Consider the following 27,856-nt stretch of genomic DNA (forward strand, 5'->3'; position numbering starts at 1 on the left):
GGCGCGGGGCGGCCGCGCCAGCGCCACTCAGCCCGGTTCCCGCCGTCGACCGCGGAGCACCGCCCGCCCGCTGCCGGCGCGGGGCCGCCGGGCACGGCTCTCGGCGGACCATGCGCCCGCTGCCGGCCCTCCGGCTGTGCCTGCTGGCGGGCGCCCTCGCCTGCGCCCTCCGCCCCGCGGTGAGTGCCCGCCGGGCCCCCCAGAAGCCTGGCAGCTGGGTGCGGGGTGGGGGCGGCGGCGGCGGGAGACGCGCTGCTGGTGCGGCCGCCGGTGCCAGGGGAGGGAGGGCACGGGGCGCGGGGTCTCGCCTCCCCCCCCCCCCCCCCCGGGGCCGCTTCGGACCGTGTCTGGATCGGAGGGACTTGGTCCCGGGCGCCCCTGCTCCCTCGCCGGGCGCACAGCCCGCAGCCCGCTCCGCTCCGCGCTGCGATCGGGGCGCCGGCGGGGGGCAGTGGGTGCCAGCGCGCTCCACCCGCCTTCCGTGCTGTGGCCGCGGGGGTGCGTGGAGCGGGGAGCTCAGGGGCTGCAGCGCTGGGGCTGTGGACGGTAGACGGTGGGTGGGAGGGGGGCTGTGTGTGCGCGATGCCGGTGGAGAGGTGTCTTCGGGGCGTTCGCTGTGTGTTCCGTGGAGGAATGACGTCTCAGCCCAGATCCAGCGCTGGGGACCCCAGGCCAGGCTGGGAAGGAGCTTTGGGGCTTCAGGTGGGTGACCAGCAGACCGTTCCCTGTGCCTCCTCGCTTAGCAGAGGTGAAAGGCAGGGAGCCAAAGGTGGAAGGCACATACGGGCAGTGAGGGGGGCGAGGGGATTTTACCAGAAAGGACCAGCCACTTGCATGGGGAAGGCTGAGCTGGGGGCAAACAGCCAGCAAGCGGCGGTCTCCCTCTTCCTGTCACTTGTGCTTCACCCCCATGGGTATGGGTATGGGTATGCCCCTGATGTGTGCCAGTGTGCCCCATGTGTGGGTGTGCTCGCATATCTGTGGGTGGCTCACCTAGGCTGCCAGGCTGATCCTATTGGAGGCAGGAGACACAAGGATCATCTCCCTCGAACATCAAGGAAGAACTCAATACACTAAAGCGACTCAGGCCCATATTGCCGATGGGTAAGGTGAGGCCCAAAGACACAGGAGCCGCACCTGTCCCCTACCCATCAGGCCTGGGCTGCGGTTGGTTTTTCTCTCTCCCCTTCCCCCAGGACTTGAGGAGTCGGGGGTTGCTGCTCGTGCAGGGCCTGAACCCCAAGTTTCAGGGTTCCAGGTCAGGCACCACCAGCTCCAGGTTGGCTGGTGGGTGGGTGGGGTATGTTGATCTAGGCTCTTCTACCCCATGATTACCTCCCTTACTGTCACCTTCCCCAGGACAGGGATCTGTGTTTCCTTCTCACTGGTATCTTGCACACCCTGGGGACGGGGAGCTCATTGCCTGTCCCGGGAGCAGACTGTGTGACCATTGGCAAGTGCTTCCCCTCCTCCCACTGCCAGCCAAGAGACCCAGCTCCTGAGCACTCATATCCCTACCACGTTCAGGACCGGAAGCCACAGCTCTCGTACCACTGATAGCTCTTACAACCCTGGGCTCCGATCACTCAATTTCTCCTTGGATGGGCCAGGAATCTTGGAACGACCACTGGCACCCGGTCCCCCATCTCTGGAGGCCTCTTAGCCCATGTGAAGAGTGGTTTTAAGGAGCCCTCCTATCATGCTAGGTCACGTCTGCCCCCCACCTCCTGAGACACCCGAGACTGGCTCCTCCAATGCCTCCCCTTCCCTGTCTTTCCACATCTTATTCACTTTATACCTCCTCCTCCAGACAGCCTTCCCTGATTGCTCCAGCCCACTCAGCCTTCCCATCTCTGACCCCACCCTTCAGCTCCACCCCCCCTCCCCACCTCCCAGCCTAGGTTCTTCTGACCATCCTACGGGATCAAGGGCTGAGGTCTGTCTCCTCTCCTGTCCCCCACAGCCCAGTGCAGGGCTGAGCCCACAGAGGGAGGAGAAGGGACTCAGCCAGGACCGAGTGAGGACAGGCTGGAGGGAGAGGCCCCAGTTCCCTCTTCTTCTCCCCACGCCACTTGTTCCTTCCTGCACTGAATGGACATCAGGCAATCCTGCTCCAGCGGACTCAAAGTGGTGGTGGTGGGGGGGGGGGGGCAGGAGGGGAGGGGAAGAGGGGGCGCGGGAGAGGGAGACTAACCTTATCAGAGCCATAAAGTGGCAGCTGCAAAGTTCAGTTTGAAGGCCCAAGGCCTTATCACTTTTGTTTATGGTGCCCTGACCTCAGGCTGGGAAGGGGAAATCTCTGAACAGGGAAGCAAAAACAGGGGAAGAAAACCTGCAGTGTCTCCGAGGAGGAAGTCCACCCCAAGGCCACCTGTCAGGCTTCCACTGCTCCTACCTGCCAGACAGCAGGCACAGGGGCTCCTCGCTGACAGCAGAACTGCTCTGGGCAATGCCCAGCCGAAAGGTGGGGGGAGGGGTGCCACAGTGGAGGGACAGACCCGGGCCTTGACCTGGGAAGTGGGGAAGAACAGAGCCAGTGACCTAGGAAGCAGAGTCCTGATGGGTGTGGGGTGCGGCCTCCCAGAACCGGGTCTCTGAGAGGAGCAGTCAGGGAAGTCTCCCTGGAGGAGGTCCATGAAAAGAGGCCAACCTTCCACCTGAAATCATGAAACAGCCTCAGTTGGCTGAACCAATGGGCCTGACCCCAGAAGAAGGAGGAGGAAGCCTCTAGATCCCCCCACAGCCTGGAATGGCTCTGGGGTTGGGAAAGGTGTGGTTCCTTTAACTCAGTGGTGAGCAAACTGCGGCTCTTGAGCCACATGCGGCTCTTTGGACCCTTGAGTTTGGCTCTTCCACAAAATACCACGGCTTGGGCGAGTCTATTTTAAAGAAGTGGCGCTAGAAGAAGTTGGGGGGGTGGGGGTGAGACTCCAAACCAAGGGGGTGCTGGGAGGGCTGGGTGACAGGCGATGGGCTTCCTCACATGGTGGGCATTCTCAGTGGCAGTCCAACCTGGGCAGCACCTGCCACCTGCCCGATCTCCTCACTGCGGTCCCGCTGGCTGTGAATGCAGGAATAGAGCCAGGGGCTTTGGCTAGCCAAAGCCCCATCCCTTTCTCCCGGTCCCTCTTCCTAACCTCCCCGATTCCAGCCTCCCCTGTTTGACTTCCCCACACAATGCAGCTGTCACTGCACATGGTGACATGTGCTGTGTGTGAAAATGTGCTGTGTGTGAAAGCCCTCGCATACCTGAGACATAGTTCAGAAAAAGAGAATGAAACTTAGTGGGCGCTTTTGGGAAATTTTCAGACACGCGTAAAAACGTAAAGAATGGCATAACAAACATGGAAAGACTCATTTTTTGCAGTGACATCAGAAAAATGGCAGCATAGGAATTTCTACAATAGCACTCATCCCTCCCAGTTCCTAGGTTTGACTGTTATTAGCCTTAACAATCTTTAGCCTTAATTAATATTTGCATCATTTGTGTGTGTGTGTGTGTGTGTGTGTGTTTTTGTTTGTTTGTTTGTTTTGGCTGAAGTATTTCTAAGATAAATTATAGACATCATGACCTTTTACCCCAAATAATTTTACAATGAATCTCAAAAAACCAAAGGACATTTTTCTCTATAACTATGATACCATCAATCACAACTCACAAAATTAACAGGGTTCCTTAAGATCTAATATTCAGATCTCTCCAGGAACCCTGGAATCAAGCATCAATATTATCCGGGGTTTTGGTCTCCTTGCAAAGAGCTTTCCTGCCTGTGGCGTGTTGTGGCTGCAGAGCAAGCTGCAGGGAGCGTGAGCCTTGAGCGAGGGGCTTCCCTGGACAGGGTCCTTTATATGCACCCCCTTTCATGGGGCTCATGATGTGAGGGTCCCTGTCTTTTAGGACATGCTTCTTACTGTCTTAGAAGCAAGTTCTTCCTGCTCAGCGAGTCATCAGAGGAGGAAGGAGGTCACCAGCAGTCCAGTGCTGGTGTCTCTGGGACTCACAGCCTTGTGGCCCCCTGAGCTGGTGCTCAGGCCATCCCAACACCAGCATCACCCACAGACCTCATGCTTGTAAACTGAGGGCTGCCCTAAGGGTACCCAAGATGATTTCCAAGGGGCAGGGATTTAAAACAGAGTCCCGCTGCCCCCTGCTTCGGGATGCCACCGTGATCCTCTGCAAGGAAATCCTAAAGGACTTGTGCCCCTAAGTAGATCTCGCAAGAAAAGCCCTTGGATGAACCCAGGCCGAGCCCCAAGCTGATCGTCTTTGCTTGCATTCTCTAACAGCAAGAGCCCTTGTCCTGGTGCCACCGTGAGCCTTGGGAAGCTTTCTCGCCCCAAGCCCACCCCTGCATCTCTGTCTCCACCTTTCCTTACTACCCCGCTCCACACACACTGGTTCTCATTCCACTCTCCTACCAGCAAGAGCTCAGCCTTCCCCAGGGGGAGGTGTGCTCGGCAAAGTATGGATTTGCAGAGAAGGGAAGATTCAGACCGCTGGCTAAAGGATGTAAAAATACAGGGCAGGGGAGAGAAATGATTACCTTAGCGGGTGAGGGGACCTGCCAGACTGGAAACCTCCATGGCACAGCTGCCATTAGTCAGGGGGTGGGACAACGCAGGGCATTAAGGCTGGGGTCCCAGAAAGGCCAATTCGGCACGAGGGGCTGGCCTGGCATGTGGGTAATTACTGCTCACTTCTCCGTTGTCCCCTAGTGTACTTCCCATGCGACCCTCCACACAATACAGCCCCGGAAGTAGGCGGTGCTGTCCTTGTCCCCGTTTACAGGTGAGCTGGGATACCTGGCCTGAGGTCACCACCCAGGGAGTGGCAGACAGTCGCATTCCAGACCCTGTGGGCCTAACTGGTTCTGCTGTCTTCCTAAGGAGAACTGCTTCTTCCAACACGGCTACAGGTGCCGCGTGCTACCCTGGGCCTTTCAAGATAGTTTTTAATTAGTAAAATGCACAAGTATGAAGTGACAGCTTGGGCATGGTCACACATGTGTGCGCCTGTGTAGCCACCACCCAGATCACCTAGTGACATATCTTCTGGCCCCCCAGAGTCTCCCTTGTGCCCCTTCCCACTAAGAGGAGGTCTGATTTCAGCTTCTTCTCACGCCCTCTGCCAAGCCGCGGTGATTCTCCTCCTTTCTGAGACTTCTGCATTCCATGCTCTGCCTAACCTTCCCTCGTGCCCCCACCACACCCCTCCCCACCCTCTTCTCTTCCTGCCCCTCCCCATCCACTGCAAGACCTCCATCTCCTTACCAACTCCAACACAAATGCCAAAATGGAGGGGGTCCACCTGGGAGGCTGGGGTGTGCTCCTGTGTGCCTTTCTCTCTGGGTTCTCAGTTTTCCCCTGGGACTCTTCGTTGCTCCATTATTTCAATTGGGGTGGGCTTAAAGAAATAGGGGATATAAGATGGTATTGGGGGAATGGTAAGTGGGACCATTCCTAAGCCCCCTACCCTCTACTCCCCAATCACCAGACTCCTCCAACCATCCCTACCCCGGCAGGAACAAGCCCCCTTATTCACGTGGCTCCCAGTGCTCGGTAATTTGCAGGCAGGAAGTTTCCTCCTGTCTCACCTAATCCAATCTGCTGCATGGTAATCGCCTCTGAGACAATGAAGTGCTCCTCAAAAGTGCTCCCCCAGCATACTGCTTCTGTCTCCCTTGACTCCTCCTGCCTGGATGAGGCTGAGGGTTCTGACTCAACGCTGTGGTCTCAGGCTCCCTTTGAGGGAGCTAGGGATGGCCTACAACATGGGAGCGGGGCCCTCCCTGTCTTTCTGAGCCCCTAGCATCTAACCGCTTCAACTCCCAGCATCCTCAGCCTCCCCAGCCTTTGCCCCAAATCTCAGGAATGCCACATGCAGAGAAGGCAGGGTTTCTCCCAAGCCCCTCCCAATGGGGATAGAGAGGAGGGCCCCCAGCTGAGCAGATGGAATTAACAGGCTTGGGTTAATCCTTGACCCCAACCAGAGAGTCAGGATTCTCCCACCAACTTTCTGTCCGTCACCTCCCATGTCCAGCCAACTCCTTGGCAGGGAACACAGAGGACCAGGACTGAAGAGATGCTATGGACTCCCTCACTCTTGCTTAGGTGCCTTCTTTGTGCTCAGGCACTCCTATCGTAGAGAAGGTGATGGGGACCCAGGATGTCCTGAACTCTCCAGCCTCAACCCAGCTGCAAGGCCAGGCTGACTCTAAGCTCACTTGGACCTCAGCGCAGTAATTGGTGAGGGCGTGGGAAAGCCCTGCTTTCTCTTCTCCACGTGGAGCATCAGGAGACGAGTTGTGAGAGAACAGCATTGAATGTGTTTTGAAGTGTGGGCTTGGGAAGGACCTTGAATGCATTTTGAAGTGTGGGCTTTGACTCCTAGGCCATAGGAACCATCAGAGATTTGAAGCAGGAGAATGAGGATGGGGATACACATTTTATAAAGATCCCTCAGGTTGTCGGTATTGGGACTGAAAACTGTACCAGTCCAAGCAGGAACTGATGAAGCCTGGCCCCTGTCAATATCTCCCAACTTGTCTCCTGATGCTTCCAGGGCTCCTTGCTGCAGCCACATCAGGGTTCTTGCAACCTTGAATGTTTTCAGCATGTTCATGCCTCCATGCTTCTGTGCACAGAGCTCCTACTTTCTGGAATTTCTTACTCCACCTCTAATTATCCACCTGCTACACATCCTCAAAGACCCTCCCACCTCTACTAGCCATTCTCTATGAAGTCCACACCCCAGCTATGTCCTACCGTGGAACCCTTCCATGGATCAGCAGGCTTGCCTGTATCCAGCTGGGAATTTTCCAATTTCATGTGTCTGGAGTCCAGAGGGATAATGAGGATGTTTAGAATAGGGAAATAAGTGGAAGAGGAAGTCCAAAGTCTGCCTGAATTCCTCAGTGATAAGGACTAGAGGGAGCTGCCTTGGCCCAAAGGGCAATGGTTGACCAGATGGCCCAAGGCGAGATGGTGGAGAAAGATTGATGTAGTTCAGACAAAAGTTCAGAAATGTTGGTCCCTTCTAGGAATGTTCATTTGCCGGGTGACCTCAGCCCTCTTTGGGTCCCTGTTTCCAGATGGGGCCCAGCACTCAACTACATTGTGGTGAAGTCAGAGCTCATTTCCCAGACCACCCCCACTTTATTCAAAGACACCGCCGAATCCAGGTTACTCTGGGGCTCCTACCTCCCTGTGCAGAAGTGCTCTGTGACTGTGCTGCTGGAGGCAGCAGAAACTGGCTAGAGCAGGTGACCCAACATCCTTCCCCCACTATGATAGCAGGCAGAAGTCACCAAGAATCCTCTGAAGCCCTCAGTGATTTGAAAAGAAATGTTGTTGGTCAACATAGCTTAAGAGAGCCCCACAAGTGAGGGCATCCGTTGCCCTGTCCAGCTCAAGTCTGGACTCTTGGTTACAGAGACAGAAACTCAACTGGCTCAAGTTGTAAAGAAAGGTATTGACTCATGCCGCTGGGAGCAGGGCTGGGTTCAGGCATGGCTGCCCAGGGAAGCCGATCATGTCAAGAGGGCCCAGTGTGTCTCCGTCTCTGTATTCTGCTTTTAGCTGTGTGGCACTCAAAACCTACCACATTGCGTTCCACTTGGCAACAAGATGGTAGCAGAAGCTCCAGCCCTTTCATTCCTTGAGGTTTCCAGTCCAATGGAAAAGAACAGATCCACTTCCCTAATTGCTTAATCCAGAGTCCCAGGAATGAACATCCTGGCTTTGACTTGGGCCATGTGCCAGATACTGTGGCCAGGAATACTCTGACTGACTCAAGTCTGGTCACATGTTGGTTCCTTAGAAGAGAGATCATCAGAACCCATGAACTAGGAGTGGGAGAAAAGGTGGTTTCCCAGATAGAGATGAGGACATGGCACCAGAGGAGGGTAGAAGGCAGCAACAATAAATCCACTACCATCCAATAGATCCATTACCGTGTGGGAGATAAGAGGTAGGAATGGGAAGGAGAGGCAGGCAAGGCTGGGAAGGGGCCAGAAGGCAGACTGAACCCTGTTGCTGGTGGACAATGGGACTGAGAAGGGACTTTGGGAAGGGACTTGCTTCCCTCCAAGCAAGCAAGATGGTGGGACCCAACCTGGAGTAGCCAATCCCCAGGTTCCTCTTCTAGAGGCCACCTCTGGGATCCATCTGGCCACCACTCTTCCCATGCCTGAGCCAGCCACAGATCCTTTAGGACAGAGCATCTGGAGTGTTTCATCTGAATAACCCTATGGGCAAGAGAGGAAGCACACGACGCCAAACAGGGATCACAGTGCACTTCCTTGGAAGGCTCATATCCTTTCTTTGAAAGTTATACAAATAACATCATCCTCTCCATAACAGATCCATGTTACTTTCAATGTGCCAAGTTTTAAGTGACTGATCAGCTAATGTCGTTACTCCAATTGGATAGTCAAGTGAATGGTACAAGATGGAAGCCAAGGTCACTGTGGCTCCCAGGCCTGTGGCACGTGGGCAAGTGAGGTCTGGATGCGGGGAAGTCTGGAACATATCCTGGATAAGGAGTCCTTCCCTTGGACCTGGGCGTGGTCAGCTGTGGTGCTATACTGGGACAGTTGGGGACCTCTGACAATGAGGCTCCACCAAGCCTTCCTCAGGGGGTGAGACAGCTGCTGAGGGGGAAGGGTCTCAGCCGTGTGGCCCTTGGACACAGAATGGTCAGGCTTCAGCTTGGACCCCCCTCCCTGCAGCAGGGAAGAGCTAGCTCACTGGCACCCAGGGCACTTATCCCTCAGGGGGGGCAATTCACTTAGAACAATGGTCAAAGTCACACCCGTGGTGCCTACTGGCTAGATGGGGACCCTCTTAAAGACAGGAAATAAGGAGGAACTCCTCCAATCTGTGACTTCCCTCTACAAGAACCCTTCTAATCATTCGGAGAGGTAGTTAAGGCCCATTTAGCCTACAGGGAAGCTGAGGCCGAGGGAGGCGAAGACCTTGTCCCCTGGCGGGGAGGACAAGCTGGAAGACACACCGAGAATCTGATTCTGGCACAGTCTTGCTGGACTCTCCCCCGGTGCCCTATTTGGGACTGTGACATTCTCCTCCCTAAGCAGAAATGAGGAAGCTGATACGGGGTTCCCAGGGGCAGCAGCCACTTCCCTAAAGCCAAAGAGACAGGCAGAGGCTGCCACCGGCCCAGCAGTTCCTTCCTGGAGGCCTTCACCCGCCCTTCCCCACCCAACGGCTCCCCAGACCTGAATTTTCTGGCTGTTCCTAGGCATCCATCACCCCTACTTACATGTTGGCTCCAGTGCCAATGTTCCACTGGCACACAGGTCTGGCCCCACCCCTGATCGCTAGGTAGGGTGAAGGGGAGGGGATGGGAGGGGATGAGAAAGCTCAAGCTTCTCCCCGCCTTCCAGAGACAGAGGAGGCCTGGTGGGTGGCAAGCCATCCTGGGAGGGCTTCCCTTACTGCCTTAACCCTAACCCCACCCCCACCCCCCCAATAGTAGGTCTGACTTAGCTTGAATTATTCAAAAGCTAAGAGGGAGGCAGTTGAGGTCTGGCAGCAAGGGCTAGTGTGCCCTTCTAGCTGGTGACCAGAGGACTGAGCACAGGCTCCTATTAGAATGGGGGCAGATGGGAAGATGCAGCCAGGCTCCTGGATTCCTTCCAGGTCTGGCTCCAGGAACAGGAGGCCAGGGTCCAGTCTCTGTAACGAGGCAGCACTAGCTGGGCCCCGTCCGTCACAGGGACTGAAGACGGGACAGAGAACTCCCAGGGCGCCCGCCAAGCTGGACAATCGTAGAGTCCGTGGACCAACTCTGGGCTCCAAGGAGAGGCCCTCTCGCCTCGGTGGGCCATGCTACCCTCAAAGAGACACAGCTGTTACCAACAGCATGGCTGGGGAGCCACCAGGAAGCCAGGACAGGGTCCTCAAGGCGGACCAAGCTTTGGGGACAAGGAACACGTTTTGGATAAGATCCAGGTCAGGTCAGGCTTTGGTCTGGGGTGAGGATTAGGATTGAGTCGAGGTTGGGATTGGGGTTCAGACGGGAACCCGGGTCAGTCCAGTGACCAGGCCTCCCTTACTTAACCCATGCTCCTGGGAGTTTGTGGATGGGATGTGGGCCATGGACGAGGCTGACAGTCCCCTCCCTGTCTCTGTCCTGCAGAGCGTCTGGGCCTCCAAGCAGGAGCTGTGTGACTTCATGCGAATGATCGAGGTGGAGCACAGGCAGTGCCTGGAGGCGGACCCGCTGTGGAATGAAACAGCAGGTGAGCCTGCCCCGGTAGGAAGAGGGGCACAAAGAAGGCACCTAAGACCCCCGAGGAGCCCCACTTCTCACAGTGCGAGCCCTGATCCACATCACACTCATTGCACAGTGTTGGAGGGGGCAGCACCATGGGGGTACTGGGTGGTGAGGAGAGCATGCTGGGAAAAGCTGGAGAGCCAGATGAAGCCGGAAGGCACCAACAGACCTCCATGCTCCCATCACCCACCCCAAGTCTGAGGAGCTCCCAGCTGTTGCCTAAGGAGAGTATATGAATTGGGTTTCAGAAAAGTGAGTGCAGCTACCTTGGTATTTTGGCGGTCCCTACCCCTCTTCTCCGGGAAAAGTGGGGTGATGTCTTCCTGGCTCCCCAGTCCCCTGCCGCCTCTGAGGCTGACAATTATGTGACCCCTCCGGGTCCTTCCTTCTTGGCCCCGGCGCCCAGGCTCTCTCCTCCTGCACCATCAGCGAGCGTGAGTAGCCTTGCCGATAGCTTTCCTCGCTCAGCTCACGGAGGGGCGCCCTCCTGTCTCCTGGGCCCCTGAGACTGAGCCTGGGTCCAGGGGTACTGCCCACTGCCGATGCTCCCCCCGGGACATGGAAGCAGGGCCCCAGTGGTACGATCTGGATCGTGGACAACTCAGAGAGGCCCGGACCCCAGACTGGAGGCCCCCCTGCATCCCTCCCAGGCCCCAAGGGCCGGCCACTCTTGTGATCCTCATGAGATCATTGCTGGCACCAGGTGCCTGTCAGGTGCAACAAACACCCTGTCACCAGGCAGCCAGCTGGGGATCCAGAGGAGGGCAGGTATGGGTCAGTGGGCAGTGGTGAGTCTGCCCATGACCTTATGTGGGGCTCTGCACGTGTTCAGGCAGTGGCAGGTGCAGGTGTGTGCTCCTGGCTCGTGTCTGCCTGGTTCTGTTTCTGTGCCTCTGGGGTCTGAGCTCCATGTCTGACTCTGGGTGTCTTTGTGTGTCAGAGCATGTGTCTGTGCAGCCTGGGCGTGCCCAGGTGTATCTGCCTGGTGTACTGAGTGTGTGAGTGTGAATATCTGTGATACGCTGTCATGTCTATGCATATGTGTCCAAATCATGTCTCTGTGCCTGTGTTTACTTGTGTCTGGTCTTTTTGGGTCCAAGTGAGCATACATGTATGTATGTTTGCATGTGTCTGTGGTTCTGTGTGTCTGGGAGCGCTTGTCAGTAAGTGTGTCTCTCTCTGTGCACACAGGTCTATGAAATGACCTGGCAGAGGTCCCCACTCTGCCTCACCATCCCCCACCCCAGGCTCCTGTTTGATCTTTCCTTCCTGCTAGGTGGCAGTCCCCCCTCCCCCCACCCTTTCCCCATCCCCCACAGGCACACACAGCCAGCCGGGCCCTGTGTCTCTGTGGGCCTGGTGACACGTGGTGGGTCTCCCTGGGTGGACACTCAGAGAATACATCCAGGCCCAGCCCAGGACAGCAGGCCTCCAGATGCCCAGCATTTTCTTGGCCATCACCTTTTCTCTGCTCCAGACCCTGCTGCCTCCTGCAGGAAGCTCCCTGGACCACGTCCTTCTGCCTGTCTTTCTTCCCGAGCTCCCCTGCCCTGCCCACTGGCCTGTGCCCAGCACAGTTCACCGCCCAGCCTGGTGGCACTGAGATTCCTTGAGGCCAAGTGTGACCTCCCCAAGGACAGGGCCTGGTCTCCCTCCTCTGCTCTGCCTCTGGTGGAGGTGGAGCCCAGTGCCGTCAGGGAGGCAACACAGAGCCCCACAGAGAAAATGCCCCACAGAGAAAATGCCCCACAGAGAAAATGCCCCACAGAGAAAATGCCCCACAGAGAAAATGCCCCGCAGAGAAAATGCCCCACAGAGAAAATGCCCCACAGAGAAAATGCCCCACAGAGAAAATGCCCCACAGAGAAAATGCCCCACAGAGAAAATGCCCCACAGAGAAAATGCCCCACAGAGAAAATGCCCCACAGAGAAAATGCCCCACAGAGAAAATTCCCCGCAGAATCGGCTTCCAGCCATTCAGCACCGGAGAGCAAGAGGTTTGCTGGAGAGGGAGCAACCCCTCCCGCCCCTGGGCTAGTTCCCTGATTGCTCTGTGCCTCAGTAACTCATCTCTAAAATGGGACGACTAAGTAAGTGGCCCATTGAAAAGGGGGGAATGGCTCCTCCCACTTACATAGGCTCCAGGAGTGTTGACTGGTATTATGAATGTTCTTGCACAGCCAGCAGGATTTGACTGGCCCTATTGTGGCCGCCAGAGAGGTTGGCACAGGAGTGAAGGAGGGACTGGGAACCAGTGAGGACAGAAGCCTCAGGACAGGGTGAGGCAGAAGTTCTAAGATCCCAGAGGAAGGCAGCCTGTGCTCCTGGGCCAGCCCTGGGGGCCCAGGTGTCCTCAGGCCTCCGCGGCAGCTGCCATTGGCTGCTGAAGGCCTGGAAGGTACTCCTCCCCATTGCTGGCCCGGCTCTTCCTCAAGTGGGGACATCCTTCCACCTTTTCTTCCCAGGCCCCCTTCTTGGGAACTCGGGAACCTTCGGACTTGGGCTGGGCTGGGCTTGGCTCAGCTGGCGTTGACTTTGGCTCAGGGGTTGGGTTTCCTGAACAAAAGCTATGGGACTGGCAGGGCTGCAAAGAGACAGTTAAACCTCTCTCTGGGGAGGGCAGCGGAGTCCTAGTCCCTGTGAGGCGCCAGACCCTGAACAGGCAAAACCATGGCATTTGCATCTGCCTATTAAAGTAGATTCTTCCGGACCCCACTGTGCACCCCTCGCCCCCACCAGGTCTCGGGCTAATACACAGCCTGTGATACAGGATTTCCTCTGAACTCACCCCCGCCCTCCGCCTCCCCCCCCCCCCCCCCCCGCCTTACGTGTCACAATTTCACTGAGTTGGGGGCATCGTCTTGCTTTGTGAGTTTTATGAAGACTCCTCAAGAACTAGCTGAACTCCAATATACCCATCACCCCACCATAAACAACTTCTTTAAAAAAAATATATTGTCTAATGCCTCCTTTACTATTATAAAATGACATTCAGGACACACATTCATTTTTTAATTTTTTATTAATATATGTATTTATTGATTTTAGAGAGGAAAGGGGAAGGAAAAAGAGATAGAAACATCAATGATGAGAGAGAATCATTGATTGGCTGCCTCCTGCTCACCCCCTACGAGGGATCAAATCCACAACCGGGCATGTGCCCTTGACCAGAGTAGAACCGGACCCTTCAGTCCGCAGGCCGATGCTCTGTCCACTGAGCCAAACCAGCTGTGGCCACGCATTCATTTTTTTAAATGACGTTCTAATTGTAACATAAAAGAAGGAAGGACAGCCGAAACCAGTTTGGCTCAGTGGTAGAGCGTCGGTCTGCGGACTGAAAGGTCCCAGGTTCGATTCTGGTCAGGGGCATGTACGTTGGTTGCGGGCACATCCCCGTAGGGGGGTGTGCAAGAGGCAGCTGGTCAATGTTTCTCTCTCATCGATGTTTCTAGCTCTTTTCCCTCTCTCTTCCTCTCTGTAAAAAATCAATAAAATATATAAAATAAAATAAAAGAAGGAAGGACAGTAATTTATAATTAAATACTATCTAACAAAGCCAGGCCAGTTCCCACTGGGAGATAAGAAGGTTGGGTCTATAAACATAACCTCAGGGAATGGGGGAGCTATGGGTGGAGGTTTGTATAGACGGTGGTTGCCTCCCTGGCTCCGATGTCACGGGCAGCATTGTTGTAGGGAACGCGATTTCCCAAAACATTAAACAACTTTCAGTAAAGTCTAGAAAGCGCCAAAGCCCAGCCTTCCCTCCCTTTACTCAGTAGTTGCACTCGGGGGATACGGTGCGTGTTAGACGTGCCATAAGTGCCCGTGTTTGTATGGAGAATGGGGTGAGTCCAGGCTCTGGTCCTAACAACAAGATTTCACCGGTGCCCATGCCCAGTGGCTCACTTGAAAGTCTTGCAGAAGCTCTGCCATTCACCGTTGTGCAGGGCCATGCTGGAGCTGGCGCCTGCCCACCAAATGCAGGGTGAGACCCCCAATCTGCAGCAAAGAAATCCCCCAGTGCTGTCCTCCGGGGCACTCTGCCCCTGCAGGAGGCCTGTGGAGCTGTAGTCACAGCAAAGAAATCCCCCAGGGAAGTCCTCCTTGCTTCCTGTCAGGATGGTCCCTGTACAGCCTGGGCAAGCTGTGCCTCCCCTCTCAGACCACAGGCTCCTTGAGGTGGGAGCCTGGAAGAGGAGGAGGAGGAAGAAGAGCGGCTGGAGGCACCCGATGGCCATGCTGACCCATGGGTCCCCTGCCTTTACCCCACAGGCTGCAGCAAGATGTGGGACAACATCACCTGCTGGCCAGCCACCCCGAGGGGCCAGGTGGTCGTCTTGGCCTGTCCCCTCATCTACAATCTAATCTCCCCGCTTCAAGGTAAGAGCCCTGGGTTCGAGCAAGGGAGCTGGGAGGCACACGTGGCGCGGACTAGAGTGGAGTCTCGCCTCCCGGAGGAATGAAAAGGAAAGGGAGAGAGTGTCAAAGGGGCTGGGGCAATCCAGGCGCCTTCCTGGAAGAGGATGCTCTGGCACCAGGTCTTGGAAGGACTTAACGGGATTTGATTAACTCTTCGCCTAAAGATAACCATGTGGGAAGGGCTCGCTAAATATTTGCTCAGCAATTAATAACTGATGGGCTGACAGGTACTTAATTAAATCATGGCTCCCGCGCTCCGTTGGCCCGGTCTGCTCTGGATTCAGTCTTTCGCTGCCTGGAGCCGGTGCCCTCTCCCGCTCCGTGAAACCGCCGCGTGGCCTTGCTTCCACGCCTTGCCGTGCTCTGCCTAAACGCTGTGTTCACCTACAGGGGAGAAAAGAAAACGGAGCCTCTTGAGGAAGTGGGCTTTCTTGCTAGTGAGCGAAGAGGCTGACAGCATAATGTGGTCCGTCAGCCACCCTTTCACTCAGTGAATGTTAATTCAACACCTACTAACATGCCCAGCACGGGACTAGGCAAACAGGCAGTGGAGGGGGGGCGGGCATAAACGACACCCCGTCTGCCCACAGGGAGCTAACGTTCTAGTTGGAGAGACCTTGAGCGAGAAAACAGACACACGTGTCCTCAATGGTCAGCGGTGCCGGGAGGGGAAGGGGGAGAGGGATGGGGTGCATTGTAAAGCAGATGTTCAGGGACAGGAACTGAAGACCTGGAGTGTGGGGGGAGCCGCCACGCAGAGATCCTGTTGGGGGGGGCATCCGGAGAGCATCCACATCGGTGGGACGAGGTGGACCGGAGCAGGGCAGGGAGGACGTAGGCTAAGGATCCAAAGGGTGCAGCACAAAGACTCGGCACCGCCCACTCCAGGTGACCTCTTCCTCTCTGGGCCTCCGTTTCCCTGTTTGTAAAGTAGGCATGGGGAGGTGGACCACATGGTTTCTCTGGGGCAGGCCAGTTTTGCCTCCCGCAGGGGCGTGTCCTCAGCCATGACAGAGAGACCCCCAAGCCCTCCCTGCAGAATCCGGGAGCGATCACAGGCGTGTCCTATTCCAGAGGGCACCCACCCCGCCCAGCACTCCTCCAGGGAAGCCCAGCCCGGGGGCAGGTCGGAGATGGTTACTCCCCCAGGCCCCATCCGCGGAGCCTGGCACCCGGCCTCCCCTCAGTCCCAGGAAGCACCTACTAATTGCATTCCTTCCTGACGCCCGCTAATTGCATTCCTCCTCCTGACGGCTCTTCCTTCTGGCCCTGCTGGGATGATCAAAGCAGCTCCTTCACTGGAGAACCTGGACCGCAGCCCACCGGCTGACTAATGCCCGGCCGCCAGCCTCCCGGGGCCCACACCTTTGTGCCTTTGTGCCCATGAGGAAAGGGCTGCCCTTCCCCAGACAGAGCCAGACTCTCAGAGGCCCACCTGGTGGCAAGCTGAGTGTAAAGGAACACTGAGCCCCCGTCCCCACCAGCCCGACGCCCTTGTGCAGGGAGCAGCCTGCTCAGCTCCTCTTGGCCATGCAAGTGTCTCTGAAAATGACCGAGAGAGGTCGGAGGCAGGCAGGGTGAGGGGCTGGAAATGTGAAGGAAACAGGGTGGGTTTTCCTGGGCAGCTAGATGGAGAGGGTGTGAGCAGCTGGCCTTGCCTTCCAAAGAGGGAAGTTGGTGAGGAAGGGACGTGCAGGGGAGGGGTGAGGCCAATGGGACGTGCAGGGGAGGGGGGAGGGGGAGGCCAGCACTAGCTCCTTGGGTACCAGGACTCGGGAAGACGTGCTCTCCCTGGAAGGGCTGGAAGGGACCCGGTTTTACCATGAGAGCGGAAGAGACCTTGCGGAAGATCAAGATGGCAGAGGGTTAGGGAGAAGTCCTTTTCCCAAACTGGGTCCGAGGGCCCGGGTGGGGTTGGGCCTGGCGCGGGCCACTCATGGAAGCCCCAGAATGCACCTGGGGCCTAGTCCTTTAAGTCGTGGTCTGCATGCCTTCAATCCGGTCTTTACCTTCAACTGTTTGAAGAGCCTCTTTTAGGGTGATGGCTGTTCTGGTTGGGAAAACTCAAGTCTGTGTGAAGGGGGTCTATAGAACACCTCCTCCCCTCGCCCCGCCCCCACCATCCCAAAGCTGCCTGGAGCCCCAGGATCCACAGGGTTCAGCCCCAAGATCCTGCTTTGCCTGGGCAGGTTCCCCCGCCAGGCCCTCCCTGCATCTCCATTTGTGCGGATTGGAGCTCAGCACCGTTATCAGGTGTCCCCCAGCCCCACCCACCCACCTCCTGCCTCACCCGTGGTTCCTCGCCTGAGCCCTACCAGGTATGGGAGGAAACCCAGGCCCAGAGGCCCAGGCAGGCTGGCCCAGGAGCAGTGGACAGGCCAGAGGGCTGCTGTCTGCACCCACAGGACCAAGAAGGCATCTGCCACACCAGGCCCTGTGACAAGGGTCAACGTTGAGCTCATGGCAAGGGGTCAGGGATCGTGCAGAGAGCCAAGGATCCAGGCTCGCTGGGATAAGAATCAGAACTTATATTGCACCTGGGGTCAGGTTCAGACATGATAAGGGGCAGGGCTGAGCCCAGGAATGCCCTGGCAGCGGGGAAGGATGGGGTGCAGGGGCTGGGAGGTAGAAGAGGCCCTTCTCCCTGCCCAGGTTCCCCCATGATGCCCTGGGGTCTAGGTGGGAGTCTGACACAGCAGAGGTTCACAGGAGTAAGGCTGAGGGCTGGGACAGCCCCACGCCTACTCCACGGACCTGCCCCTCTCCTGGCCTCAACCTCTCTCCTCCCCCAAGGCCACAACGTGAGCCGCAGCTGTACGGACGAGGGCTGGACCGACTTGGTGCCTGGCTCCTACGACATTGCCTGTGGCATGGCTGGCAAAGAACCAGATCTGGACGAGGTAGGGCTCAGTGCATCCCACCCCCGCCAGGCTCCTTCCACTCTCTCCCACCGAGGGGAGGAGGTGGCAGGCTGTGCGGGAGCCAGGACCCCTGGGCTCTGCCCTCCCCGCGCCTCCTCCCTCGCCAGGCCCGCCTTTCCAGGGTCTTGTCCCCTGGCTCCCCCTGATGAGGGTGCTTTCCTGAGGAGAACTCAGAGCAGCCAAAGCTGCAGCCGCACCCCCTGGCCAGGCCACCCACTGCCTGCTGGGACCTTGCTCCGGCCCCGGACATGACAAGGAAGCGAAATACCATCCTCCCTGGCACCTGGGGAAGGAAAAGGAGGAGCAGGTCTTGGAGGGAACCAACAGTCAGTCAGGGGCAGGGATGGGAACGGGACTGCCCCCTCAGTCCCAGAGCAGGGGAGCACGGATGGTCACTGTGAGGAGCCAGGCAGGGATGCTGATGGGGAGCTGGCCTGTAACGGGCGTTCTCAGCTAGTGGCCCTCGCTGCTTCGGTGTGAGAGCCCGTGTGTGCGTGTATCTGTGTGTCTGTGATGACATCTGTCCCGCCCCAGACAGCCTTCTCAGATAGAGCCCCACATGTGAGATCACCCACAGTGTCTTCTCTGCCTTCTCTGTGCCCGGCGTGCCTCCCTCCCCACAGAGGGAAGTCCTGGTTCCCGAAGCTGCCAAGCCCAGAGTTGGCACAGAGGGGGTGACCAAAGAACACGTGGACAGATGGGACATGTGAGGTCTTTCTCTCTCCTTCCCTGACATTTCCCACGAAGGAGCAGAGGGCGATTACCATCAGCCCCCTCCCTAGGAGGCAGACTGTCTCCCTAGGAGGCAGACTGGGTCGTCATGGGTCTGGGTTCTGAAGGGGGCCCTGGGCTTCAGCCTCCTCCGCCAAGGCAGGGATGGGCAGGCAGGATGTGTAGGGCGCCCCACCCCTGCCATACCCCTAGGTGCATTCACCCCCTCCCTCACCGGAGATCCTCACCACCTCCCTCTGCCAGCAGCGGCAGAGGTTCTACGTTTTCGTGAAGATGGGCTACACCATCGGCTATGGCCTGTCCCTCACCACCCTTCTGGTCGCCATGGCCATCTTGAGCCTGTTCAGGTAAGGTCCAGCCTCCTCTGTCCTAGCCTAGTCCCCACGGAATGGCCTTGCACCTGGGAGTAGGGGACCAGAGGGCGGGGCCTGTGCTCTGGACTGAGACACCCGGAGGCTGAGGCATTGGAGGCCCGGCTGCCACCGTCGGTCGGTCAGTCGGTTGGTCAGTCAGTTGGTCGGTCGGTCAGTCAGGGAAGGAATACCTGGGACCCCCTTTGGGGCAAGACCAGCACTTGGGCCACATGCTCCTTCCTCTGTATCCTTGCTCAGAGCACTGACAGTATTGGGTGGGGGTCCGAGGCCCCTTCAGCCTCCCAGCTCTGCCCATGTCACCCAGGAAGCTCCACTGCACACGGAACTACATCCACATGCACCTCTTCATGTCCTTCATCCTGAGGGCAGCCTCCGTCTTCATCAAGGACCTGATCCTCTTTGACGACAGCGAGTCAGACATCTGCTCCGGGGCCTCGGTGAGGACCTGGCCACCGTCCTATCTCTCCTTCATCCATATCTCTCTTGTAACTTCCCTCTCTCTCTCCTCTCTTCTCTCTCTCTCTCTCTTCTCTCTCTCTCCTCTTCTCTTCTCTTCTCTTCTCTCTCTTCTCTTCTCTTCTCTTCTCTTCTCTTCTCTTCTCTCTCTCTCTCTCTCTCTCTCTCTCTCTCTCTCTCTCTCATCTCTCTCTCTCCCCTTTACCCTCTTCTCCTCTATATGGATGGCCAACCCCCACCTGACCCTGCCTGGCAGCTCGTTGAATCCTCTCCTCTCCCCAGAATGGGAGGCGGTGCCCAGCCACCGAGGGGTTTGAAGACCTGGCCCCATCAATGTGAAACGTCTCTCCTTAATGGGAAATAAATTCATGGCCAGAGCCCACAGCCGCCGCCTCACATCTGTTCTAACTCCCCATGTGACTTGGGAAACTCCCTGCCTCAGTTCCCCCATCTGTGCAAGGACTTCCAAGCTTGCTTCCAACTCTACCCTCTGCCATCGGCAAACCCGGGCTCTGCTCACCACGCCACCCTTCCTACGCCCCCTTGCCATGTGGAGCCAGTCCAGACACACACAGCCCCCCCTCCTGTTCTCCCCTGGCATCGGCAAGTTCGGGAGCTTCCCCGAGAAGAGAAATTAACAGAGCACCTGAGAATTCATCGCTGTCACTGAGGGGTCTGCGTGCAGGTGAATCTGAGCTCAGGAGTGTCCCGGAGCTCGGACAGAGAGCTGGTGACCAGCCCCGGCTCCCACTCAGGCCCCGACTCCATGAGTGATGGCGGACACAGTGCATGGCTTCAGGGGGGAGCAGTCCCCTCTCCCCAGGGGTGATCTGTGCCAGTGGAATCTCAGGCATCTGGACTAGGGAAGGGAACCCCCAGGGGAGCCACCCTGGCCATTCCCAGAGCTCCCCCGAGGCCCCAGGCGTACGCAGTGTCAGGGCAGAGCCTGGGGAGCCGCCGGCAGCCGCCGGCAGCCACCAGCTGCTCACTGGTGAAGGGTAATTGTGGAGACTGGCTTCCCGACTCATTAGCAGCTCCGTGAAGCTTTTCAAAGGCTGGAGAAACACACGTAAACTGTCCTGTTAAAGAGCTGAGTTATTCTCCTAAAGCAACTATACAACGGAAGGTAGGCTGTTCTCTGAGGATGTTTCAAAGCCAAGGGCACAGGAAGGAAGAGTGGGACCCTGCATTCCAGGTACTGGGAGGAATAGATGCTAGAGGGCTTCCTGGAGGCGGCGGCTTTGAGCTCTGGCTCACAGGAGGCTGGGCTTGATCTGAAATGGGAGACTGTTTCTAGGAGAGCACGGGAGACCTTCTAATCAACCCAGAGCCCCTGATTGCCCTACTCAGGGTGGCCTGTAACTCCTCCATTGTCCTCACCTACCTGGGGAACCCATTCTTTAACCAGCTCCTCTGGCCCCCAGGAGGAATAGCCATCCCTCCCTTCTCCACTTTTTTTTTTTTTTTTTTTTCATTTCTCCTCCCCACCCCACTTCTCTCTTTTCAGTCCCCATCTCTCCTCAACACTCGTATCTGGGCTACTCCCCAGCCCAGAGCTCACATCCCCACACATTCAGTGGACTCTGGCAAATGGGAGCGAGAACTGCCCTTACACCTCTTATAGCCACCTTCAGTCCTAATTGGAATAAGGTGAATGGGGGAGGGATATTTAAGTGGATGGGTAAGTAGATGGCTGGCTGAGTAAATAGGTGTGTGGATGACTGAGTAGGTGGAAGGATAGATAGATAAAGTAAGAAAAAGAAAGGATATATAATGGTAGAGGGGTGGATGGATGGATGGATGGATAGATGGATGGAGAGCAGGTTGATGGACAGGTAGATGAATGAATAGATAGATGGTTAGGTATCCGGGTTGGTAGTAGATGGATTGAAGCAACAGTCTAGTGGGTGGGTTGGAAGATGAATAGAGAGGTAGATAGGTGAGTGTGTGGATGGATTGATAGATGGAAAGATGAATAGATGATGGATGATTGCATGGATGGTAAATGAATAGATAGATGGGTGAGTAGGTAATGGATGTCTGGTGGGTGAATAAGTAGATAAATGGATAGGTAGGAGGATGCATGGTTGGATGGGTAGGTGGTGGATAGATAAGATGATAAATTGCTAGGATAATTAAAACCACAATTTTATTCCAAACCATCAGATGATCTCAAATCAAGGATAATTGGAAAACCACCGAGTATATTTTTAAGAGGATAATGCAAAAATAACAGAAAAATAACTCCCCAGCCCAGAGCTCACATCCCCACACGGCTGTACAGCAACCCAGACAAGGCTGTGGGCATGCGGGGCCCCTGGCTAGCCCCAATGAGACCCCTCTTCTCCTCCTTCCCTGCAGGTGGGCTGTAAGGCCGTGGTGGTCTTATTCCAGTACTGTGTCATGGCCAACTTCTTCTGGCTGCTGGTGGAGGGCCTGTACCTGCACACCCTGCTTGTAGTCTCCTTCTTCTCCGACCGGAAGTACTTCTGGGGGTACATACTCATCGGCTGGGGTATGGTTCTGGGGAGGGCTACCAGGCTGGGGACATAGGAGACCAGGCTGGGGGAGCTTACTAAGGGGCGGGTCTTGCTGGACTGTGGGTCCTACCTGCAAGTCTCTAGCCAAGGGTTGATAGAGGTCCCCTAAATGTGTGACCTAGGGCAGGTGCCCTGGGACCGCACCAAGGCTGAACTGTGGGACAGACAGGTTCTAGGAACATCTTTCCACGTCCCCTCCGGCCCTTGAAACACAGGGCCGGAGAAGACTCTCCCTGTGGGTGGGCACAGCCCCTCAGACATACAAATTTCAATCCTCAATGGAGCACAGTGAACAACCGATGCAACCATACGGCACAGTCCTAGTAACCCACCCTGCTCTCTCTCCCTCCCTCTCTCTGGTTCTTCCTCCTTCATCTCTCCCTCATGCCCTCTCTCCCGCCTCCCATGCCCTCTCCTCTCTTTCTCCTCCGGCCCTGACAGGGGTGCCCAGCATTTTCACCATGGTGTGGACCATCATCAGGATCCATTTTGAGGATTATGGGTGAGCTGTCACCCTACCCCCTCCTCCTGGCTGCCATCCCTTGGGGCAGATCCCCTGGGTGGGATGAGGGGGGCTTGGGAGCAACAGACTCTGGGCCCATGCCTCTGAAGGGACCGGGGGCAGAGCTGGGGACAACGGGGAGGACTGCGGACCGTCTCTCTGACTGAGGACAACCTCTCTCATCCTCCCCTCCCATCCCCTGCCCAGATGCTGGGACACCATCAATTCCTCACTGTTGTGGTGGATCCTAAGGGCCCCCATCCTCACCTCCATCTTGGTAAGACCTCCTCCTGCCGCTTAGAGATGGGGAAACAGGCCCAGATGGGGTAGTCAGCTTGCTTCAGGTCACACAGGAAATTCCAGTCTAGTCAGAACTGAAACCTAGGCTTCCCAATGCCTAACACAGGGTGTCTCCCCCCACCCCCCGACCCCCCACGGCCTTAGGGATGCGTTTTTCCTCTAGAGTAGAGGAGAAGGATTGGGAGGCCCAGGCCTTAGGGGTGGGAAGTAGAGTCCCCAGATGGCTTGCTCAAAAGTGAGGAGAGCTAGGGGACCAGTAAGATGGAGGAGCAGCAGGGCCCCGAGGGACGAGACGGGCCATCCGCCCAGGGAGCTGGACAATCTTCCCTGTCTGACCACCCAACCTTGGCCTACCACCGCCAGGTGAACTTCATCCTATTTATTCGCATCATCCGCATCCTGGTTCAGAAGCTGCAGCCCCCAAACATCGGGAAGAGTGACAATAGCACGTACTCGTGAGTGTGACGCCAGTGCCCTGGCTCTCCCAGGATCCCCATGCCCGGGCCTCAAAGCATCCCACGTCCCCTCTGTGCCCCCCTCCAGAGTCACCAAAAAGCCACGTTGCTCTTGCCCACTTCTTCCCCATGGCCTGGCTCAGCCCACACGTGTCCTCTGCCCCAGCCCCACCAGTCCAGGCTCATGAGTCCTCCATCTGCTTCTCCTGCAGCCACCTTCGCTGGCAGGTGATTTGACCCAGGTATGAACCTGCTGCCGAGCCTGGGTGCTGCAAAAGACAGTAGATAACCTGTGTCATGTCCACACTGGGTGCCCAGTCCCTGGCATGTGCCTGGCACAGGAAAGGGGCCAATAGATGCAGTTGATGAATGCTCTGTCCTGGGGAGCCCCCAATCTACCAACAAGACAGCCATATTCAGGACTCAGGGCTTGCCAGTCATAATAGCAACATCTGCGGTTCGCATGCCAGGCATGAGCCAGGGGTTTCCATCCATCATCTCCTTTCACCCCACCATCCCCTCTGAACTGCTCCTGTTTTACAAGCGAGGAAGTGACACATATGCCCTCCACTCAAAGGCTTGGGAGTATGTCGCATGGCGGGGGGGGGGGGGGGGGCACCTTGACCTCGGGCCCCAGCGTCCCTCTCCTGATCTGTCTCCGTGGGACAGGGGCCATGCTCCTGGCTTAGCAGGGTCTGAGGGCTGCTCCCTGTGCCCGGGCGTCCTGGAGAAACAGGCAGGTTCTCGTGAGAACAATGGGCTTGAAGACAGAACAAAAGAAACTAGAGAAGGGTGTCTGTGGGGCGGTGAGTAGGAGTCTGCAAGCCCATAGATGGGAACAGGAGATTATCAGCGCTGCACAGACAAGACAAGCCTGGGCATCCTGCAAGGGCCTTCTAGTCCTGGGATTCTAGAATGTTCTGGGCCTGGCTTCTCTTTGGTGGAGTCTGCTGTGGTTTTAAGGTTCCAGGCTGGAACGTCCTGAGCTGCTGGAGTGAGGATTCTATTCTGGACTCCTGTGATCTCACTGAGGAGACAGGAGACGGAGATGGGCATTCCCAGGGTGCCCGCACTCTCTGCTGCTGGGTGTGGAGGCGGGGCTTCTCCCGGTTGCTGAAGGGAAGGCCCTACAGGGGGCGGCAGTCTGCCAAGGGGTAGGACCTCAGGCCTGCCCACCCTCACGCTCTGCTTTTTGCTGTGGGCCTTGTTTTTCCCAACATTCAACTACTCGAAAGGGCTAGAATCCGCAGCAAAGAAAGCTGGTCATTGCCAGGTCCACGTGGGTGAGATGGAAACCGAACAGCTGTCGTCAGGCAGAGGGGCGGGGGGCAGGAGGCGGAGACGGAGCTCCCCGAGAAGGGCTGTCAGCTCCCACTCTCCACCTCCCCATAAGCCTCCAATTTAAAAAGAGCTTCCATCTGTCAGCCTCAGCGGCCGGGGTGGTTTGCAGCCAAGGAGGGGTGGCAGTGCTCGGGATGTTGGCATGGCTGGGAACCAGGTCCAGGACAGAATGGGAGGGGCAGGGCCTGTTTCCCTGCCCCCAGTTTGCTGTGGGACCTCAGGCGGGGGAGTAGGCTTCCCTGGGCTGACCGCCAAGGCAGGAGAAGGAACACGGAGACCCCTCCACCACTCAGACCTCTCCCAGTAGAGAATGGGTCTCCCGGGTGTGTTAGCACCCACAGCACTCCTGAGTCACCCGTTTATATATGTGGAGCATACATTTACCCCGTTGTACAGAGTGGGGGAAACTGAGGCCAGGAGAGGGAACCAGGTTCTCCTGTTGCCTGAGAACTCCTCCCCATTGGCTGCCACAGAGCCTGGACGACCTTGTCACTCGTCCAGAAGGATGAGAATAGAGGGGTATCTTTCTCCCTCGTGCTTCCCTCCAGCCTCGGAGGGCTGGGGGGGCAGGAGGGCATAGACACCCCAGATATGGAACAGGACCCCTCCCCATCATAGTTAGGGGGCCAGCAGTTCTTCCTCGCACATCCTGGCTGTTGTCCCCATCTCCTTGTGGAGGCCTGTCCTGCCCACAGGTATGGACACACCGACTCACCGCCTGCCCCTCCCTGCCCCCAGGAGGCTGGCCAAGTCCACGCTCCTGCTGATCCCCCTGTTTGGATTGCACTACACCGTGTTTGCCTTCTTCCCCGACCACTTCGAGGCTAAGGTGAAGCTGGTCTTTGAGCTCGCCGTGGGGTCTTTCCAGGTAAGAATTGTTGACCGAAGGCTGCATTCCTCTCTGGGCTGGAAAGGGGGAGGGGATCCCACCCCATGCCGCTGGGTTCCAGGCTTTCTGCCGTCATAAGTATTGATTAAGCACCTGCTGTGTGCTTCGCCTTTGCTTAACCAGGAGAACACTGGGCCGGGGCCCGGGGTTGGGCAGGGTTGGGGGCTCCTGTGGTCTGCCCGCCTCACCGCCCGGTTCCCTTCCTCCCAGGGCTTTGTGGTGGCTGTCCTCTACTGCTTCCTCAATGGCGAGGTAAGCCCCTCCCGGGCCTCGGTGTCCAGGGTCCAAAAATGCTGGTGGGAGGTGAGCAGAGCAAGAATGGGTTAAACGTGGCTACTCCGAGCGTGGTCCTCCATGGTGGCCCCGAAGACCTAGTTAAGAATGCTGGTTTCTGGGCCCTCGCCAGACCTGCTGGCTTAGGATCTGCATTTTACTTGAACGCAGAGTTTTGACAGGTGCCTGTTGAGGGCCTGTGTGCAGAGTGAGTGGGGAGGGTGGGCGCAGCCGGTGAAGGCTGGGTAAAGGTGAAGCCCTGGTTACAAAGGGTCCTTTGGGATGAGCTCAAGTGATCCAGGGGGCAGGATGGGAAATGGGGATGCAGCCATCCCCAGGCAGCACCCCTCTCCGTCCCCCTGACTGCGTTCTCTGACCCTCTCTGCCTCCCTCCTCCCCTACTCCAAGGCTTTGATTTGACCTTGGCCCCCAGTATCCCAACTCTGTATCCCCAAAGGGAGCATCGGGGTCTCTGAATTTAGATTCCCCAAGAGCATGTGACTGGCTGGCTCAGGCATCCTAACTCTGGGGATTGACCACCCTCCCTCTCCCAGGTGCAGGCAGAGCTACGGCGGAAGTGGCGGCGCTGGAACCTACAGGGCATCTTGGGCCTGGGCCCCAAATACCAGCACCCACCCGGGGGCAGTAACGGGGCGACCTGTAGCACACAGGTGTCCATGCTGACCCGCGTCAGCCCGGGGACGCGCCGCTCCTCCAGCTTCCAGGCCGAAGACTCCCTGGTCTGACCGCCAGGTGCCCAGGGGCTCAGGGAGGCTCCACCTTCCCGCACCCACCCGCCCGCCCTCCCGGGCGACCCGGGGGACAGAGACCTGCCCGGGCGAGTGGCCCCAGCCCTGGGCTGGGAGGCTGTCCTGGCCCCCAGGCCAGTGCCCAGAAGCCCTGGAGAACACTGCTCTAGGGCCTGCCTGGGGAGAGGGAGCCCTGAGAGGTGCTCCCAGGATGATGTGGGGTGGAGCTCGGCCATCACACTCCTCCCCTAAAGGCTCTCTGCCAATCAACGGAAGGAAATTTGCATACTCAAGTGACTCCGCCCCCTCATGACTTAGGAGGAAGGCAACCACCCACCCCCAGACAATACAGTGAGAACATGGTTGACAAAGGCCTTGCACTCCCCCATCCCCAAAGGTCACCCGACACCTGCCACCTCATCAGTGCCTGAAGTTCCAGCCTTGCTGTCAGCTTCCTCTGGATTAAGTATCCCCATTCGGGCATCTCTCTGAGGATGCGGTCCCCTCCCCCAGTGCCCTCTTAGCTGCCAGGTCCTCGAGGTAACCCGTGCAGATATGACATGGAGTTGTAGTTTGGGGAGCACAGCTGTCTTCAGAGTCCCCGCCGATGTGGGGTGGTCCGAGGATGATGGGAGCGATTCGAGGGCACTGCCAACAACATACCCATCCCTGTGGTCGTGGGAGCTCTCCTCCGCTGCCTGCCTGTGATGAGCCCACTGCGAGAACTAGGCTCAGAGATGTCATTCATGGGTCCCTTACTCCACATCCGCCCGGCAAGGGGGGAAGGACTGCCCCTGCTTCCCAGACCAAGAAGCTGAGCCTCCCAGAGCAGGTAGCTGGCCTTGTCACACGGCAGGACTGGAACTCCGCTCTGGCTGACCGGAAAGCGAAAGCACAGCCTTCTTACTGCTGCCTTTTATATCTTACAACATGCTGGATCCTCTTGCTATTTGACTCACGGCTCCTTGTCTTGGCCACCATCCCCGGAACCCCATCCCCCGCCTCCCCTGGCTCTCCCTGGCGTGTGGCCGAGGCGTCCTCTGGCCCATGTGTCATCCACACACCAGCCCGGTGGTCATGGCATCGTGTGTCTGCTCTGCACCTCTGTGGTCCCGTGGCTTCCTGCCCACACAAAAGCCGGAAGACCCTCATTCGTGCAATAATAAATGTTGTGTTGGATTGGCTTGGTTTCCTTGGTGGTCGATGTTCCTGTGTGACCTCAGGCTGGGGACTAGATTCCAATCCCCCACACACACACTTGGGAGAGGGGTACACTGAAGCCAGAAGCTACCACCCCGCTGACTTTGGGCAGGAATGCATGCCATGGGAGAAGCCCACCATTCTAAAGGTCTTCCGCTGGCATCTGACGGAGGGGTATTCTCTCTTGTGAGTGCGAACAAGTTACACCAGGTCTTCATTGTGCCCTCCCACCCCCAAACCCAGCCAAAAGGACGGTTCTATTGGATCAATACAAAGCAGAGCTGTCTGCAGCCCCAGGAATGGTTCCGTGTGAGCATTTCCCAGGCCGCACCCGTTCCTGCGGACAAGGAGCCTGTGGGGTATGAGAGGACCATGTTGCTGTTGCCAGTACTCAGCCCAGAGGAGAAA

General features: G+C 57.2%; 1 protein-coding gene across 4 annotated transcripts; it reads left to right on the forward strand.

Annotated features, from left to right (window-relative positions):
- On the forward strand, positions 1-27,432 carry VIPR1 (vasoactive intestinal peptide receptor 1). Of its 4 annotated transcripts, none has more exons than XM_036431999.2 (13): positions 3-179; positions 10,160-10,262; positions 14,570-14,677; positions 17,510-17,616; positions 18,613-18,716; positions 19,048-19,180; positions 21,561-21,714; positions 22,181-22,241; positions 22,449-22,518; positions 22,905-22,996; positions 25,076-25,205; positions 25,437-25,478; positions 26,054-27,432. In XM_036431999.2, exons 1-13 carry the CDS (start codon positions 111-113, stop codon positions 26,243-26,245), a joined length of 1,365 nt encoding a protein of 454 aa, XP_036287892.1. In that variant the 5' UTR covers positions 3-110; the 3' UTR covers positions 26,246-27,432. The 4 variants fall into 4 exon arrangements, 3 of the variants coding, with proteins under 3 accessions (XP_045435410.1, XP_036287892.1, XP_045435409.1); XM_045579453.1 differs by having other exon boundaries at positions 18,616-18,716; XR_004986925.2 differs by lacking the exons at positions 25,437-25,478; positions 26,054-27,432 and adding an exon at positions 23,085-23,238 and having other exon boundaries at positions 1-179; positions 25,076-25,194.
- The last annotated feature ends 424 nt before the right edge of the window (positions 27,433-27,856 follow it).

This window comes from Pipistrellus kuhlii, unplaced genomic scaffold (assembly GCF_014108245.1).
Source record: "Pipistrellus kuhlii isolate mPipKuh1 unplaced genomic scaffold, mPipKuh1.p scaffold_m20_p_11, whole genome shotgun sequence".
Taxonomy (NCBI): Eukaryota; Metazoa; Chordata; class Mammalia; order Chiroptera; family Vespertilionidae; genus Pipistrellus; species Pipistrellus kuhlii.